The sequence below is a fragment of the Oncorhynchus keta genome, chromosome 18 (genome assembly GCF_023373465.1).
Source record: "Oncorhynchus keta strain PuntledgeMale-10-30-2019 chromosome 18, Oket_V2, whole genome shotgun sequence".
In the NCBI taxonomy this organism is placed as follows: domain Eukaryota; kingdom Metazoa; phylum Chordata; class Actinopteri; order Salmoniformes; family Salmonidae; genus Oncorhynchus; species Oncorhynchus keta.
Genome location: NC_068438.1, coordinates 28,334,570 through 28,350,581, shown reverse-complemented (window position 1 = coordinate 28,350,581; position 16,012 = coordinate 28,334,570). Strand labels below are relative to the sequence as shown.

At 44.5% G+C, this 16,012-nt stretch overlaps 1 protein-coding gene across 4 annotated transcripts in view; it reads left to right on the top strand.

Annotated features, from left to right (window-relative positions):
• Positions 1-16,012, top strand: part of LOC118370742 (kinase suppressor of Ras 1-like) — a 65,279-nt gene that overhangs the window by 25,859 nt on the left and 23,408 nt on the right. Inside the window, exon 1 of one of the 4 annotated variants that reach the window (XM_052467821.1) lies at positions 1,826-5,090. The exons of the other annotated variants lie outside the window; for them this stretch is intronic. Within the exon in view, the coding sequence (XP_052323781.1) occupies positions 5,064-5,090 (27 nt within the window). The 5' untranslated portion in view covers positions 1,826-5,063. Of the gene's footprint in view, positions 1-1,825; positions 5,091-16,012 lie in introns of those variants that run through there. 4 annotated transcript variants of the gene reach the window in all.

Here is a 16,012-nt window from a genome sequence, read left to right as displayed (position 1 = left end):
GAAAAGCCCCTGGTGGCATGTCTGGTGGGATACGTGTCTGTGTCAGAGCTGTGTGTAAGCTGACTGTGTAAACAAGTTGGGATTTTCAACACATTAATGTTTCTTATAAAAATAAGAAGTGATGATGTCAGTCTTTCCTCAACTCTTAGACAAGAGAGACTGGCATGCAATAGTATTTATATCAGCCCTCTGATTACAATGAAGAGCTAAATGTGCCGCTCTGTTCTGGTCCAGCTGCAGCTTAACTAGGTCTTTCCTTGCAGCACTGGACCACACGACTGGACAACAATAGAGATTAGACAAAACTAGAGCCTGCAGAACTTGCTTTTTGGAGTGTGGTGTCAAAAAAATCAGAGCATCTCTTTATTATGGACAGACCTCTCTCCATCTTTACAACCATTGAATCTATATGTTTTGACCATGACAGTTTACAATCTAAAGTAATGGCAAGTAATTTAGTCTCCTCTACTTGTCCAACAGCCACACCATTCATTACCAGATTCAGCTGAGGTCTAGAATTTAAGGAATGATTTGTACCAAATACAATGCTCTTAGTTTTAAAGATGTTCATGACCAGTTTATTACTTGCCACCCATTCCAAAACAGTCTGCAACTCTTTGTTAAGGGTTTCAGTGACTTCATTAGCTGTGGTTGCTGATGCGTATATTGCGGATATTGCCACTATATTGTGATCTTGTTCCTGTAGTGCTTGTAAACACCCTGGTTGGTTGATTAATAACCTGAACCAGATTACAGGCACTGGTTACAGTAAGAAGCTTCCTTTTGAGCGGACAGCTTGATGAAAACCAGTCAATATTCCCCAAGAAAGCAGACCTCTTCGTTTACGTCACATACACCATCAAGCATTTCACACGTTATTAGATACTGACTGTTAGCACTTGGTGGCCTATAGCAACATCCCAAAAGAAAAGGCTTTAGATGTGCCGAGAGAACCTGCAACCACAACACTTCAATAACACTTGACATAAGATCTTCTCTAAGCATTATATGGCTCTGAATATATACAGCAACACCTCACCCATAAGCATTTATGTCTCTTCTATAGATGTTATATTCTTGTATTGCTACTGCTGTATCATCAAATGAATTACATTTGAAGTTGGAAGTTTACATACACCTCCAAATACATTTAAACTCAGTGTTTCACAATTCCTAACATTTAACCCTAGTAAAAATTCCATGTCTTAGGTCAGTTAGGATCACCACTTTATTTTAAGAATGTGAAATGTCACAATAATAGTAGAGAGAATGATTTATTTCAGCTTTTATTTCTTTCATTACATTCCCCGTGGGTCAGTTTACATACACTCAATTAGTATTTGGTAGCATTGCCGTTAAATTGTTTAACTTGGGTCAAACGTTTCGGGTAGCCTTCCACAAGCTTCCCACAATAAGTTGGGTGAATTTTGGCCCATTCCTCCTGACAGAGCTGGTGTAACTGAGTCAGGTTTTTAGGTCTCCTTGCTTGCACACACATTTTCAGTTCTGCACACACATTTTCTATAGGATTGAGGTCAGGGCGTTGTGATGGCCACTCCAATACCTTGACTTTGTTGTCCTTAAGCCATTTTGCCACAACTTTGGAAGTATGCTTGGGGTCCATTGTCCATTTGGAAGAGCCATTTGCGACCAAGCTTTAACTTCCTGACTGATGTCTTGAAATGTTGCTTCAATATATCCACATACTTTTCCTCCTCATGAATTAATCTATTTTGTTAATCCTCGCAGTTCCAGACAGGCAGGTCACGGGGAAGATTGAAAACAACAAACAGCAGGGATCTAGGCAATCACAAACCCGGGACAATCCATGGTCCCAGCCACAATGGCTAACTGTGTCGTGGGCTACTTTCAAGAAAACCCTGCTAGCTTGATATGCAGCTAGCTAGTAGCTAGGCTAGCTGCAACGCCAAATAGCTTCTCAGACCTGTCCTTGGTCAGCAGGATCACTGGAAAGAAACAAGCAGTCCTAGCAACTGATGCCAACTGCGTCGTGGGATCCAAACTAAGAAGCTAGCTACCAAGAACTTTCCAATACACTTTCAAACAACAAACTTTCCAAACAAACAAAACCAAGCTCTTCTTTGTTCCGCATTCAACAGGAAGTGACTTGAAGTTTCACGTTGAATTCACGTTAGTTGACAACTCAACCAAATGTAAATGAACACTGGATGTTGAAATTATGTCTGGGCCCAGTGGGAGGCCATTTAAATGTGTAAGATCAGCCAAGAGGTTGAGAAGGAGGAGTGGTATGTGTGAATGAGAGATTCTGAGAAAATTAGGGAGGGAGAGCAAGAGATAGACTAATTATGACTGGAAGATGAGAGATTCTGCAGTGGTCTAGAGAGGCTAAGATTAAGATTAAGGCTAGAGATAAACTCAGGAAAAAAATAAACGTCCCTTTTTCAGGACCCTGTCTTTCAAAGCTAATTTGTAAAACTCCAATAACTTCACAGATCTTCATTGTCAAGGGTTTAAACACTGTTTCCCCTGCTTATTCAATGAACCATAAATAACAGCTTACAGACAGTAGGCAATTAAGGTCACAGTTATGAAAATGAGGCCTTTCTACTGACACAAAAAAATACCAAAAGAAAGATGCCCAGGGTCCCTGCTCATCTGCGTGAATGTGCCTTAGGCATGCTGCAAGGAGCCATGAGGACTTCAGATGTGGCCAGGGCAATAAATTGCAATGTCCATACTGTGAGACACATAAAATAGTGCTACAGGGAGACAGGACGGACAGCTGATCATCCTCGCAGTGGCAGACCACGTGTAACAACACCTGCACAGGGTCGGTACATCCAAACATCACACCTGCGGGACAGGTACAGAATGACAACAACAACTGCCCGAGTTACACCAGGAACGCACAATCCCTCTATCAGTGCTCAGACTGTCTGCAATAGGCTGAGAGAGGCTGGACTGAGGGCTTGTAGGCCTGTTGTAAGGCAGGTCCTCATCAGACATCACCGGCAACAATGTCGCCTATGGGCACAAACCCACCATCGCTGGACCAGACAGGACTGGCAAAAAGTGCTCTTCACTGACGAGTCGCGGCTTGTCTCACCAAGGGTGAAGGTCGGATTTGCATTTATCTTCGAAGGAATGAGCGTTACACCGAGGCCTGTACTCTAGAGCAGGATCGATTTGCTGTGACATGGTCTGGTGTCACAGCATCATCGGACTGAGCTTGTTGTCATTGCAGGCAATCTCAATGCTGTGCGTTACAGGGAAGACATCCTCCTCCCTCATGTGGTACCCTTCCTGCAGGCTCTTCCTGACATGACCCACCAGCATGACAATGCCACCAGCCGTACTGCTAGTTCTGTGCGTGATTTCCTGCAAGACAGGAATGTCAGTGTTCTGCCATGGCCAGCGAAGAGCTCGGATCTCAATCCCATTGAGCACGCCTGGGACCTGTTGGATTGGAGGGTAAGGGCAAGGGCCATTCCCTCCAGAAATGTCCGAGAACTTGCAGGTGCCTTGGTGGAAGAGTGGGGTAACATCTAACAGCAATTACTGGCAAATCTGGTGCAGTCCATGAGGAGGAGATGCACTGCAGTACTTAATGCAGCTGGTAGCCACACCAGATACTGACTGTTACTTTTGATTTTGACCCCCCCTCCTTTGTTCAGGAACACATTATTCCATTTATGTTAGTCACATGTCTGTGGAACTTGTTCAGTTTATTTCTCAGTTGTTTAATCTTGTTATGTTCATACAAATATTTACACATGATAAGTTTGCTGAAAATGAACACAGTTTAGTAAGAGACTGAAATAGTGACACAGAAAGAAAGAGTGGGTTCCGAGATAGAAGGAAAGATATAGAAGCAAATAGATAAAAGGAAAGATAGGAGTAAAGACAAAGAAGTAAAGACAGAAGTAATGAGATAAAAGGAGACATAGAAGTAATGACAGAAGTAAAGACAGAAGTAATGACAGAAGTAAAGACAGAAGTAATGAGATACAAGGAAAGACATAGAAGTAAAGAGAGAAGTAAAGACAGAAGTAATGACATAAAAGGAAAGACATAGAAGTAAAGACCTAGAAGTAGAGATATAGAAGAAAAGAGATTAAAGGAAATAAATAAAAGGAAAGACATAGAAGTAAAGAAATAAAAGGAAAGACAGAAGTAAAGAAATAAAAGTAAAGACAGAAGGAAAGAGATAGAAGTAAAGACAGAAGGAAAGAGATAGAAGTAAAGAGATAGAAGTTAAGAAATAAAAGGAAAGACATAGAAGTAAAGAAATAAAAGGAAAGACATAGAAGTAAAGACAGAAGGAAAGAGATAGAAGTAAAGACAGAAGTAAAGAGAGAAGTAAAGACAGAAGGAAAGAGATAGAAGTAAAGACAGAAGGAAAGACAGAAGTAAAGACAGAAGGAAAGAGATAGAAGTAAAGACAGAAGGAAAGAGATAGAAGTAAAGACAGAAGGAAAGACAGAAGTAAAGACAGAAGGAAAGAGAAGTGGAAAGAGATAGAAGGAAAGATATAGAAGTAAAGAGATAAAAGTAAACACAGAAGTGAAGACATAGAAGGAAAGAGATAGAAGGAAAGACAGAAGGAAAGACATAGAAGTAAAGACAGAAGGAAAGAGATAGAAGTAAAGACAGAAGGAAAGACAGAAGTAAAGACAGAAGGAAAGAGATAGAAGTAAAGACAGAAGGAAAGACATAGAAGTAAAGACAGAAGGAAAGACATAGAAGTAAAGAGATATAGATTTAGTAGATAGGTTGTAGTGTTTTCATTGCCTCATGCCAGCTACAGTACACCCCACCCCCCCGCCACGCTATTTATACACACGGTCCTGCCTCCCCACATACCACACACACGCACACTCACACACATGGACGTAAGCACTCACACACGCATGGACATGAGTGCTCTCACACACACAGACACGTAACACTGGACAGCGTAGGATCGCCGATACAGACTATGAGACAGGAACTTACGTGGCTGAACTTGCAGGTCCTGGATTCAACAGGTGGATTTATAGGGAAAGGCAGACAGAGATAGTAGGACCAGTGAAGAGCAGCACATGTGGTGCTGTGTCCGGGACACTGAGGTAGGCTAATGTCGCGTCTAATTGAAAATAACATTATTCTCCGCTCACAGCAAGAAAGCATGTGGATGTATGTTGTTATGCAAAGGATTGACAACATTGTTTTGTCACCAAAAATGTGTTGAGTCCATGAATGCAAATCTGCATTCTTGCAGAACAACAATGTTTTTACTGTTCCTGTAAGTCTGGCGACCTGTTTTAATTGAATAGGTTAGAATACAAGCCATTCTCTACTTTAGCATCTGTGTGGACCATACTACCACAGCTCCTAAAACGCGATTGTCAATTGTCTTTCTCTCCCTATGAAAGTGTCCTGGCAACAATGGCCATTCATTTAGCCAGGGCTCCTCTCCATTCGCTATATGACTCACAGTGCAGGAATGTATTCACCCATGCCTCATCACACTAAAAGTGGCACCAGTTAGCTGACAGTCTGTTGGGTACATTTGGGATCGGATGTGCTAAAAGAGCTAGCCTGGTCCCATATCTGTTTTGTTTTGGGTGATCTCGCACTCCGAGGCCCGCGTGAGAAGGTTCTTTAATCATGTCAACACCAACAAGGCCGCAAGCCCTGACGGTATTCCAGGCCACGTTCTCAGAGCATGTGCAGAACAGCTGGCAGTCATTTTCAACCTCTTCTTGTCCCAGTCTGTAATCCCCACATGTTTTAAGATGACCACAATCATCCCTGTTCCTAAGAATTTCAATGCTTCATGCAACAATGATTACTGCCATGTAAGCACTCACTTCTGAAATAATGAAGTGCTTCGAGAGGCTGGTTATAGCACACATTAACTCCACCATCTCAGCCACCCTAGACCCACTCCAATTTGCTTACTGCTCCAACAGATCCAGTGCTCTCAACACTGCCCTCATCCACCTAGATAAGAGATAAGAGATAAGAGACAAGATAAGAGAGAGATAAGAGACTACCTATGTGAGAATGCTGTTCATTGTCTACAGCTCAGTGTTCAACACCATTATCCCCTCCAAGCTTGTCACCAAGATTAGGACTCTGGGTCTGAACACCTCCCTCTGCAACTGGATCCTGGACTTCCTGACGGGCCAACCCCAGGTGGTGAGTGTAGGCAACATCACCTTCACCACGCTGACCCTTAACACTCCCTGTTCACCCACAACTTTGTGGCCATGCTCGACTCCAACACCATTATCAAGTTGGCTGATGACACGACTGTGGTAGGCCTAATCATCGGCGACAATGAGTCAGCCTACAGGGAGGAGGTCAGTGACCTGGCAGTGTGGTCAGCAAGACGAAGAAGCTGATGGGGAGGGGGGAAATCCCTAAAGACTTAAAATGGTCCAAACACACATGCACAGTCGTGAAGAAGGCGCGACAGTGCCTCTTCGCCCTCAGGAGGTTGAAAAAGTTTGACAGTTATACCATTGAAGCATATTAACTGGCTGCATCACTGCTTGGTATGGCAATAGCACCACCCTCCATCCCATGGCGCTACAGAGGGTTGCGCGGACAGCCCAGTATATCACTGGGGCCGAGCTCCCTGCCTTCCAGGACCTCTATATCAGGCGTTGTGAAAAGAAGGCCCTGAAAATCATGAAAGACCCCACCCTCCCAAGCCATAGTCTATTTTCTCTGCTATCACACGGCAAGAGGTACCTGTGCATCAAGTCTGACACCAACAGGCTCCTGAACAGCTTCTATCCTAAAGCAATACAACTGATAAATAAATACACAGACTGAGTTTACCTTGTATATTTATTACATTTTAGTCAATTAGCAGACATTCTTATTCAGAGCAACTTACAGTAGTTAGTGCATACATTTTCGTACATTTTTTTACTGGTCCCCCATGGGAATCAAACCCACAGCCCCGGCATTGCAAGCATTGCTCTACCAACTGAGCTACACGGGTAGACCTATTCATTCAATATTTGCACTGTCTCAAAGCACACTCACAGGGCCCTACACACACACACACACACACACACACACACACACACACACACACACACACACACACACACACACACACACACACACACACACACACACACACACACGTACACACACACACACACACACACACACACACACACACACACACACACACACACACACACACACACACACACACACACACACACACACACACACACACACACTCCAAAAAACACACAAACACTCACTCCATCATTTTCTCACTCACACATAATATGCACATACATTTAAACTGCACATACATTTATACTTTCTTGCATGTTAACATTAGAAGCCTCCTCCCTAAGTTTATTTTATTCACTGCTTTGCAACACTCCACCAACCCTGATGTGCTAGCCATGTCTGAATCCTGGCTTAGGAAGGCCACCAAAAATCTTGGAATTTCCATCCCTAAGTATAACATTTTCCGACAAGACAGAACTGCCAAAGGGGGCAGAGTTGCAATCTACTGCAGAGATAGCCTGCAGTTCTGCCATACTATCCAGGTCTATATCCAAACAATTCTAGCTTCTAATTTTGAAAATCCACCTTTCCAGAAACAAGTCTCTCACAGCTGCCACTTGTTATAGACCCCCTTCAGCCCCCAGCTGTGCCCTGGACACCATACGTGAATTGATTGCCCCCATCTATCTTCAGAGTTCGTACTGTTAGGTGACCTAAACTGGGACATGCTTAACACCCGTCCTACAATCTAAACTAGATGCCCTCAATCTCACACAAATGATCAAGGAACCTACCAGGTACAACCCTAAATCCGTAACCATGGGCACCCTCTTAGATATCATCCTGACAAACTTGCCCTCTAAATACACCTCTGCTGTCTTCAACCAGGATCTCAGCGATCACCGCCTTATTGACTGCGTGCGTAATGGGTCCGCGGTCAAACGACCACCCCTCATCACTGTCAAACGCTCACTAAAACACTTCAGCGAGCAGGCCTTTCTAATCGACCTGGCCCAGGTATCCTCGAAGGGTATAGACCTCATCCCGTCAGTAGAGGATGCCTGCTTGTTCTTTAAAAGTACTTTCCTCACCATCTTAAATAAGCATGTCCCATTCAAAAAATGTAGAACTAAGAACAGGTTGGTTCACCCCAGACTTGACTGCACTTGACCAGCACAAACATTCCTGTGGCGTTCTGCATTAGCATCGAATAGCCCCCACGATATGCAACTTCCAGGGAAGTCAGTAACCAATATATTCAGTCAGTTAGGAAAGCTAAGGCTAGCTTTTTCAAACAGAAACTTGCATCCTGTAGCACTAATTCCAAAATGTTTTGGGACACTGTAAAGTACATGGAGAATAAGAGCCCCTCCTACCAGCTGAATATTGCACTGAGGATAGGAAACACTGTCACCACCAATAAATTTACAACAATCGATAATTTCAATAAGCATTTTTCTACGGCTGGCCATGCTTTCCACCTGGCTACCCCTACCCTGGCCAACAGTTCTGCACCTCCTGCAGCAACTTGCCCAAGCCCCCCTCCCCACTTCTCTTTCACCCAAATCCAGACAGCTGATGTTCTGAAAGAGCTGCAAAATCTGGATCCCTACAAATCAGCTAGGCTAGACAATCTGGACCCTCTCTATCAAAAATGCCGAAATTGTTGCACACACTATTACTAGCCTATTCAACCTCTCTTTTGTATCGTCTGATAATCGCCGAAGATTGGAAAGCTGCCACGGTCATCCCCCTCTTCAAAGGAGGAGACACTCTAGACCCAAACTGTTATAGACCTATATCCATCCTGCCCTGCCTTTCTAAAATCTTCGAAAGCCAAGTTAACAAATAGATCACCGACCATTTAGAATCCCACCGAACCTTCTCCACTATGCAATCAGGTTTCCGAGCTGGTCATGGGTGCAACTCAGCCACGCTCAAGATCCTGAAAGATATCATAAACGCCATCAATAAAAGGCACTACTGTCCAGCCATCTTCATTGACCTGGCAGACTCAATAGCCTTGGCTTCTCAAATTACTGCCTCGCCTGATTCACCAACTACTTCTCAGATAGAGGTCAGTGTGTCAAATCGGAGGGCCTGTTGTCCGGACCTCTGGCAGTCTCTATGGCGGTGCCACAGAGTTCAATTCTCGGGCCTCGGACTCTTTTCTCTGAATATATCAATGATGTCGCTCTTGTTGCTGGAGATTCTCTGATCCACCTCTACGCAGACGACACCATTCTGTATACATCTGGCCCTTCTTTGGACACTGTGTTAACAAACCTCCAAACGAGCTTCAATGCCATACAACACTCCTTCCATGGCCTCCAACTGCCTTTAAATGCTAGTAAAACTAAAATGCTAGTAAATGCATCCTCTTCAACCGATTGCTACCCACACCCTCCCACCTGCCCGACGAGCATCACTACTCTGGACAGTTCTGACTATCACAGTGCCATTCGTTTTGTCACCACAGCCCCATATACTACCCACTACTGCGACCTGTATGCTCTCGTTGACTGACTATGCTCGCTACATATTCGTCGCCAAACCCACTCCAGGTCATCTATAAGTCTTTGCTAGGTAAAAGCCCCGACTTATCTCAGCTCACTGGTCACCATAGCAACACCCACCCGTAGCACGCGCTCCAGCAGGTATATTTCACTAATCATCCCCAAAGTCAACACTTCCTTTGCCCGCCTTTCCTTCCAGTTCTCTGCTGCCAATGACTGGAACGAATTGCAAAAATCACTGAAGCTGGAATCTTATATCTCCCTCTCTAACTTTAAGCATCAGTTGTCAGAACAGCTTACCGATCACTGCACCTGTTCACAGCCAATCTGTAAATAGTACATCCAACTACCTCATCCCCATATTGTTATTTATCTTCTTGCTCTTTTGCTCCTCAGTATCTCTACTTGCACATCACCATCTGCACATCTATCACTCCAGTGTTTATGCTAAATTGAATCTTGTTTCTTGTAATTATTTCACCTCTATGGCCTATTTATTGCCTTCCTCCCTACTCTCTACATTTGCACACACTGTACATAGATGTTTCTATTGTGTTATTGACTGTATGTTTGTTTATGTGTAACTCTGTGTTGTTGTTTTTGTCGCACTGCTTTCGTTTATCTTGGTCAGGTCGCAGTTGTAAATGAGAACTTGTTCTCAACTGGGCTCCCTGGTTAAATAAGAAAATTAAAAATAAAACACTGACTCTACACACCTGCACACCCACTCACCCACTCACCCACTCACATACAAGCTGCTGCTACTCTGTTTATCTTAAATCCTAATGCCAAGTCACTTACACTATAAGTATTTTGTTTCCCTGCACATGTAAATATAGTATTGGAACTGACTTTTTAAATATTTCTTGCATATAGCATGCTTAATTACTTACTTTATTGCGTATTTCATATAGCTTATTCTTATTTCTCACGTGTTTTGTTCTAGTGATACATTTTTGTTGATTATTGCATTGTTGGGTTTTGAGTTTTTAAGAAAAGCATTTCACTATACTTGTGAATGTGACATTAAAATTTGAAACTTGTCTTGCCAAGTCCTGGTGGTGACAATGACCATAGGAGTTAGGAAGACAGCACAAACAGATCTCAGACTAGGCTATAAAAGATCTCAGATAATGAGCGCTCTTCTCCCAGCCCTCAGCCATTGTAAACCTTGGGAGATTTGAGAGAGAGGGAGGCTTTGTCCCCGGCTCAGCGCTGCCACTGTTTACACAGGAAGAAGTGAGGAATGGCCCTCAGGGCAGAGCCCAGATCAGGCGTGCCTCTTTGCCACATTTGCATGACTGGACAGTTTAGGAAAATGTATGAAGAGGCAGTGATAACCAGGGGAAAAAGTTGTGTTTAGTTAGCATAGCTCCACTTTTTGTTCCAATCAACTAATATCATATTTTTTCCATTTGTTCCTGATATTTACTAATTTACAGCTACCTAAAACACTTGGGACTTGCTTGTGTAAAACTTCAACTAATGGGGGATGTCAGTATGTGTTAAGGATGATTTGGTGTCAGCATGGGACCAGACTGAATCAACACATGTATGAAGAACCAGGGGTTAGTTAGTGTAATAATATAATAAATAATATATGCCATTTAGCAGACGCTTTTATCCAAAGCGACTTACAGTCATGTGTGCATACATTCTACATATGGGTGGTCCCGGGAATCAAACCCACTACCCTGGCGTTACAAGCGCCATGCTCTACCAACTGTGCTACAGAAGGACCACAGGACAGCTGCAGTAACAGGGAACACATAGAAGAGAGGAAAGAGGTCGGTCAGAGCAGAAAAAGTACAAAGGACCTCAACAAAACTGCTGTTTCCTGAGCCCTTGTGGAAGATACAGTTGAAGTCGGAAGTTTACATACACTTAGGTTGGAGTCATGAAAACTGTTTTTCAACCACTCCACAAACATCTTGTTATCAACTATAGTTTTGGCAAGTCGGTTAGGACATCTACTTTGTGCATGACACAAGTCATTTCTCCAACAATGTTTGACAGACAGATTATTTCACTTATAATTCATTGTATCACAATTCCAGTGGGTCAGATGTTTACATACACTAAGTTGACTGTGCCTTTAAACAGCTTAGAAAAGTCCAGAAAAAAGATGTCATGGCTTTAAAGGCTTCTGATAGGCTAATTGATATAATTTGAATCAATTGGAGGTGTACCTGTGGATGTATTTCAAGGCCTACCTTCAAACTCAGTGCCTCTTTCCTTGACATCATGGGAAACTCAAAAGAAATCAGCCAGAAAAAACATTGTAGTCTGGTTCATCCTTGGGAGCAATTTCCAAATGCCTGAACGTACCACGTTCATCTGTACAAACAATAGTACGCAAGTATAAACACCATGGGACCACGCAGCCGTCATACCGCTCAGGAAGGAGAGGCGTTCTGTCTCCTAGAGATGAATGTACTTTGGTGCGAAAAGAGCAAATCAATCCCAGAACAACACCAAAGGACCCTGTGAAGATGCTGGAGGAAACAGGTACAAAAGTATCTATATCCACAGTAAAACGAGTCCTATATCGACATATCCTGAAAGGCTGCTCAGCAAGGAAGAAGCCACCGCTCCAAAACCACCACAAAAAAGCCAGACTATGGCTTGCAAATGTACATGGGGACAAAGATCGTACTTTTTGGAGAAATTTATTTTATTTTTATTTTATTTCACCTTTATTTAACCAGGTAGGCTAGTTGAGAACAAGTTCTCATTTGCAACTGCGACCTGGCCAAGATAAAGCATAGCAGTGTGAACAGACAACACAGAGTTACACATGGAGTAAACAATTAGCAAGTCAATAACACAGTAGAAAAAAATGGGCAGTCTATATACAATGTGTGCAAAAGGCATGAGGAGGTAGGCGAATAATACAATTTTGCAGATTAACACTGGAGTGATAAATGATCAGATGGGCATGTACAGGTAGAGATATTGGTGTGCAAAAGAGCAGAAAAGTAAATAAATAAAAACAGTATAAAAACAGTATGGGAATGAGGTAGGTGAAAAGGGTGAGCTATTTACCTATAGACTATGTACAGCTGCAGCGATCGGTTAGCTGCTCGGATAGCTGATGTTTGAAGTTGGAGAGGGAGATAAAAGTCTCCAACTTCAGCGATTTTTGCAATTCGTTCCAGTCACAGGCAGCAGAGTACTGGAACGAAAGGCGGCCAAATGAGGTGTTGGCTTTAGGGATGATCAGTGAGATACACCTGCTGGAGCGCGTGCTACGGATGGGTGTTGCCATCGTGACCAGTGAACTGAGATAAGGCGGAGCTTTACCTAGCATGGACTTGTAGATGACCTGGAGCCAGTGGGTCTGGCGACGAATATGTAGTGAGGGCCAGCCGACTAGAGCATACAAGTCGCAGTGGTGGGTGGTATAAGGTGCTTTAGTGACAAAACGGATGGCACTGTGATAGACTGCATCCAGTTTGCTGAGTAGAGTGTTGGAAGCCATTTTGTAGATGACATCGCCGAAGTCGAGGATCGGTAGGATAGTCAGTTTTACTAGGGTAAGCTTGGCAGCGTGAGTGAAGGAGGCTTTGTTGCGGAATAGAAAGCCGACTCTGGATTTGATTTTTGATTGGAGATGTTTGATGTGAGTCTGGAAGGAGAGTTTGCAGTCTAGCCAGACACCTAGGTACTTATAGATGTCCACATATTCAAGGTTGGAACCATCCAGGGTGGTGATGCTAGTCGGGCATGCGGGTGCAGGCAGCGATCGGTTGAAAAGCATGCATTTGGTTTTACTCGCGTTTAAGAGCAGTTGGAGGCCACGGAAGGAGTGCTGTATGGCATTGAAGCTCGTTTGGAGGTTGGATAGCACAGTGTCCAATGACGGGCCGAAAGTATATAGAATGGTGTCGTCTGCGTAGAGGTGGATCAGGGAATCGCCTGCAGCAAGAGCAACATCATTGATATATACAGAGAAAAGAGTCGGCCCGAGAATTGAACCCTGTGGCACCCCCATAGAGACTGCCAGAGGACCGGACAGCATGCCCTCTGATTTGACACACTGAACTCTGTCTGCAAAGTAATTGGTGAACCAGGCAAGGCAGTCATCCGAAAACCGAGGCTGTTGAGTCTGCCGATAAGAATTTGGTGATTGACAGAGTCGAAAGCCTTGGCGAGGTCGATGAAGACGGCTGCACAGTACTGTCTTTTATCGATGGCGGTTATGATATCATTTAGTACCTTGAGTGTGGCTGAGGTGCACCCGTGACCGGCTCGGAAACCAGATTGCACAGCGGAGAAGGTACGGTGGGATTCGAGATGGTCAGTGACCTGTTTGTTGACTTGGCTTTCGAAGACCTTAGATAGGCAGGGCAGGATGGATATAGGTCTATAGCAGTTTGGGTCCAGGGTGTCTCCCCCTTTGAAGAGGGGATGACTGCGGCAGCTTTCAATCCTTGGGGATCTCAGACGATATGAAAGAGAGGTTGAACAGGCTGGTAATAGGGGTTGCGACAATGGCGGCAGATAGTTTCAGAAATAGCGGGTCCAGATTGTCAAGCCCAGCTGATTTGTACGGGTCCAGGTTTTGCAGCTCTTTCAGAACATCTGCTATCTGGATTTGGGTAAAGGAGAACCTGGAGAGGCTTGGGTGAGGAACTACGGGGGGGCGGAGCTGTTGGCCGAGGTTGGAGTAGCCAGGCGGAAGGCATGGCCAGCCGTTGAGAAGTGCTTATTGAAGTTTTCGATAATCATGGATTTATCGGTGGAGACCGTGTTTCCTAGCCTCAGTGCAGTGGGCAGCTGGGAGGAGGTGCTCTTGTTCTCCATGGACTTCACAGTGTCCCAGAACTTTTTGGAGTTGGAGCTACAGGATGCAAACTTCTGCCTGAAGAAGCTGGCCTTAGCTTTCCTGACTGACTGCGTGTATTGGTTCCTGACTTCCCTGAACAGTTGCATATCACGGGGCTATTCGATGCTATTGCAGTCCGCCACAGGATGTTTTTGTGCTGGTCGAGGGCAGTCAGGTCTGGAGTGAACCAAGGGCTGTATCTGTTCTTGGTTCTGCATTTTTGAACGGAGCATGCTTATCTAAAATGGTGAGGAAGTTACTTTTAAAGAATGACCAGGCATCCTCAACTGACGGGATGAGGTCAATGTCCTTCCAGGATACACGGGCCAGGTCGATTAGAAAGGCCTGCTCACAGAAGTGTTTTAGGGAGCGTTTGACAGTGATGAGGGGTGGTCGTTTGACTGCGGCTCCGTGGCGGATACAGGCGATGAGGCAGTGATCGCTGAGATCCTGGTTGAAGACAGCGGAGGTATATTTGGAGGGCCAGTTGGTCAGGATGACGTCTATGAGGGTGCCCTTGTTTACAGAGTTAGGGTTGTACCTGGTGGGTTCCTTGATGATTTGAGTGAGATTGAGGGCATCTAGCTTAGATTGTAGGACTGCCGGGGTGTTAAGCATATCCCAGTTTAGGTCACCTAACAGAACAAACTCTGAAGCTAGATGGGGGCGATCAATTCACAAATGGTGTCCAGGGCGCAGCTGGGAGCTGACGGGGTCGGTAGCAGGCGGCAACAGTGATAGACTTGTTTCTGGAGAGAGTAATTTTCAAAATTAGTAGTTCAAACTGTTTGGGTATGGACCTGGAAAGTATGACATTACTTTGCAGGCTATCTCTGCAGTAGACTGCGACTCCGCCCCCTTTGGCAGTTCTATCTTGACGGAAGATGTTATAGTTGGGTATGGAAATCTCTGAATTTTTGGTGGCCTTCCTGAGCCAGGATTCAGATACGGAAAGGACATCAGGGTTAGCAGAGTGTGCTAAAGCAGTGAGTAAAACAAACTTAGGGAGGAGGCTTCTGATGTTGACATGCATAAAACCAAGACTTTTTCGATCACAGAAGTCAACAAATGAGGGTACCTGGGGACATGCAGGGCCTGGGTTTACCTCCACATCACCCGCGGAACAGAGAAGGAGTAGTATGAGGGTGCGGCTAAAGGCTATCAAAACTGGTCGCCTAGAGCGTTGGGGGCAGAGGATAAGAGGAGCAGGTTTCTGGGCATGGTAGAATATATTCAGGGCATAATGCGCAGACAGGGGTATGGTGGGGTGCGGGTACAGCGGAGGTAAGCCCAGGCACTGGGTGATGATGAGAGAGGTTGTATCTCTGGACATGCTGGTTGTAATGGGTGAGGTCACCGCATGTGTGGGGGTGGGACAAAGGAGGTAACAGGGGTATGCAGAGTGGATCTAGGGGCTCCATTGTGAACTAAAACAATGATAACTAACCTGAACAACAGTATACAAGGCATATTGACATTTGGGAGAGACATACAGCGAGGCATACAGTAATCACAGGTGTTGAATTGGGAAAGCTAGCTAAAAACAGTAGGCGAGGCTAATCAGCTAGCACAACAAACAGCAGGTAAAATGGCGTTGACTAGGCAACTGGGCCGACAGATAAACAAACAAGCAGAATGGGGTACCGTGATTAATGGACAG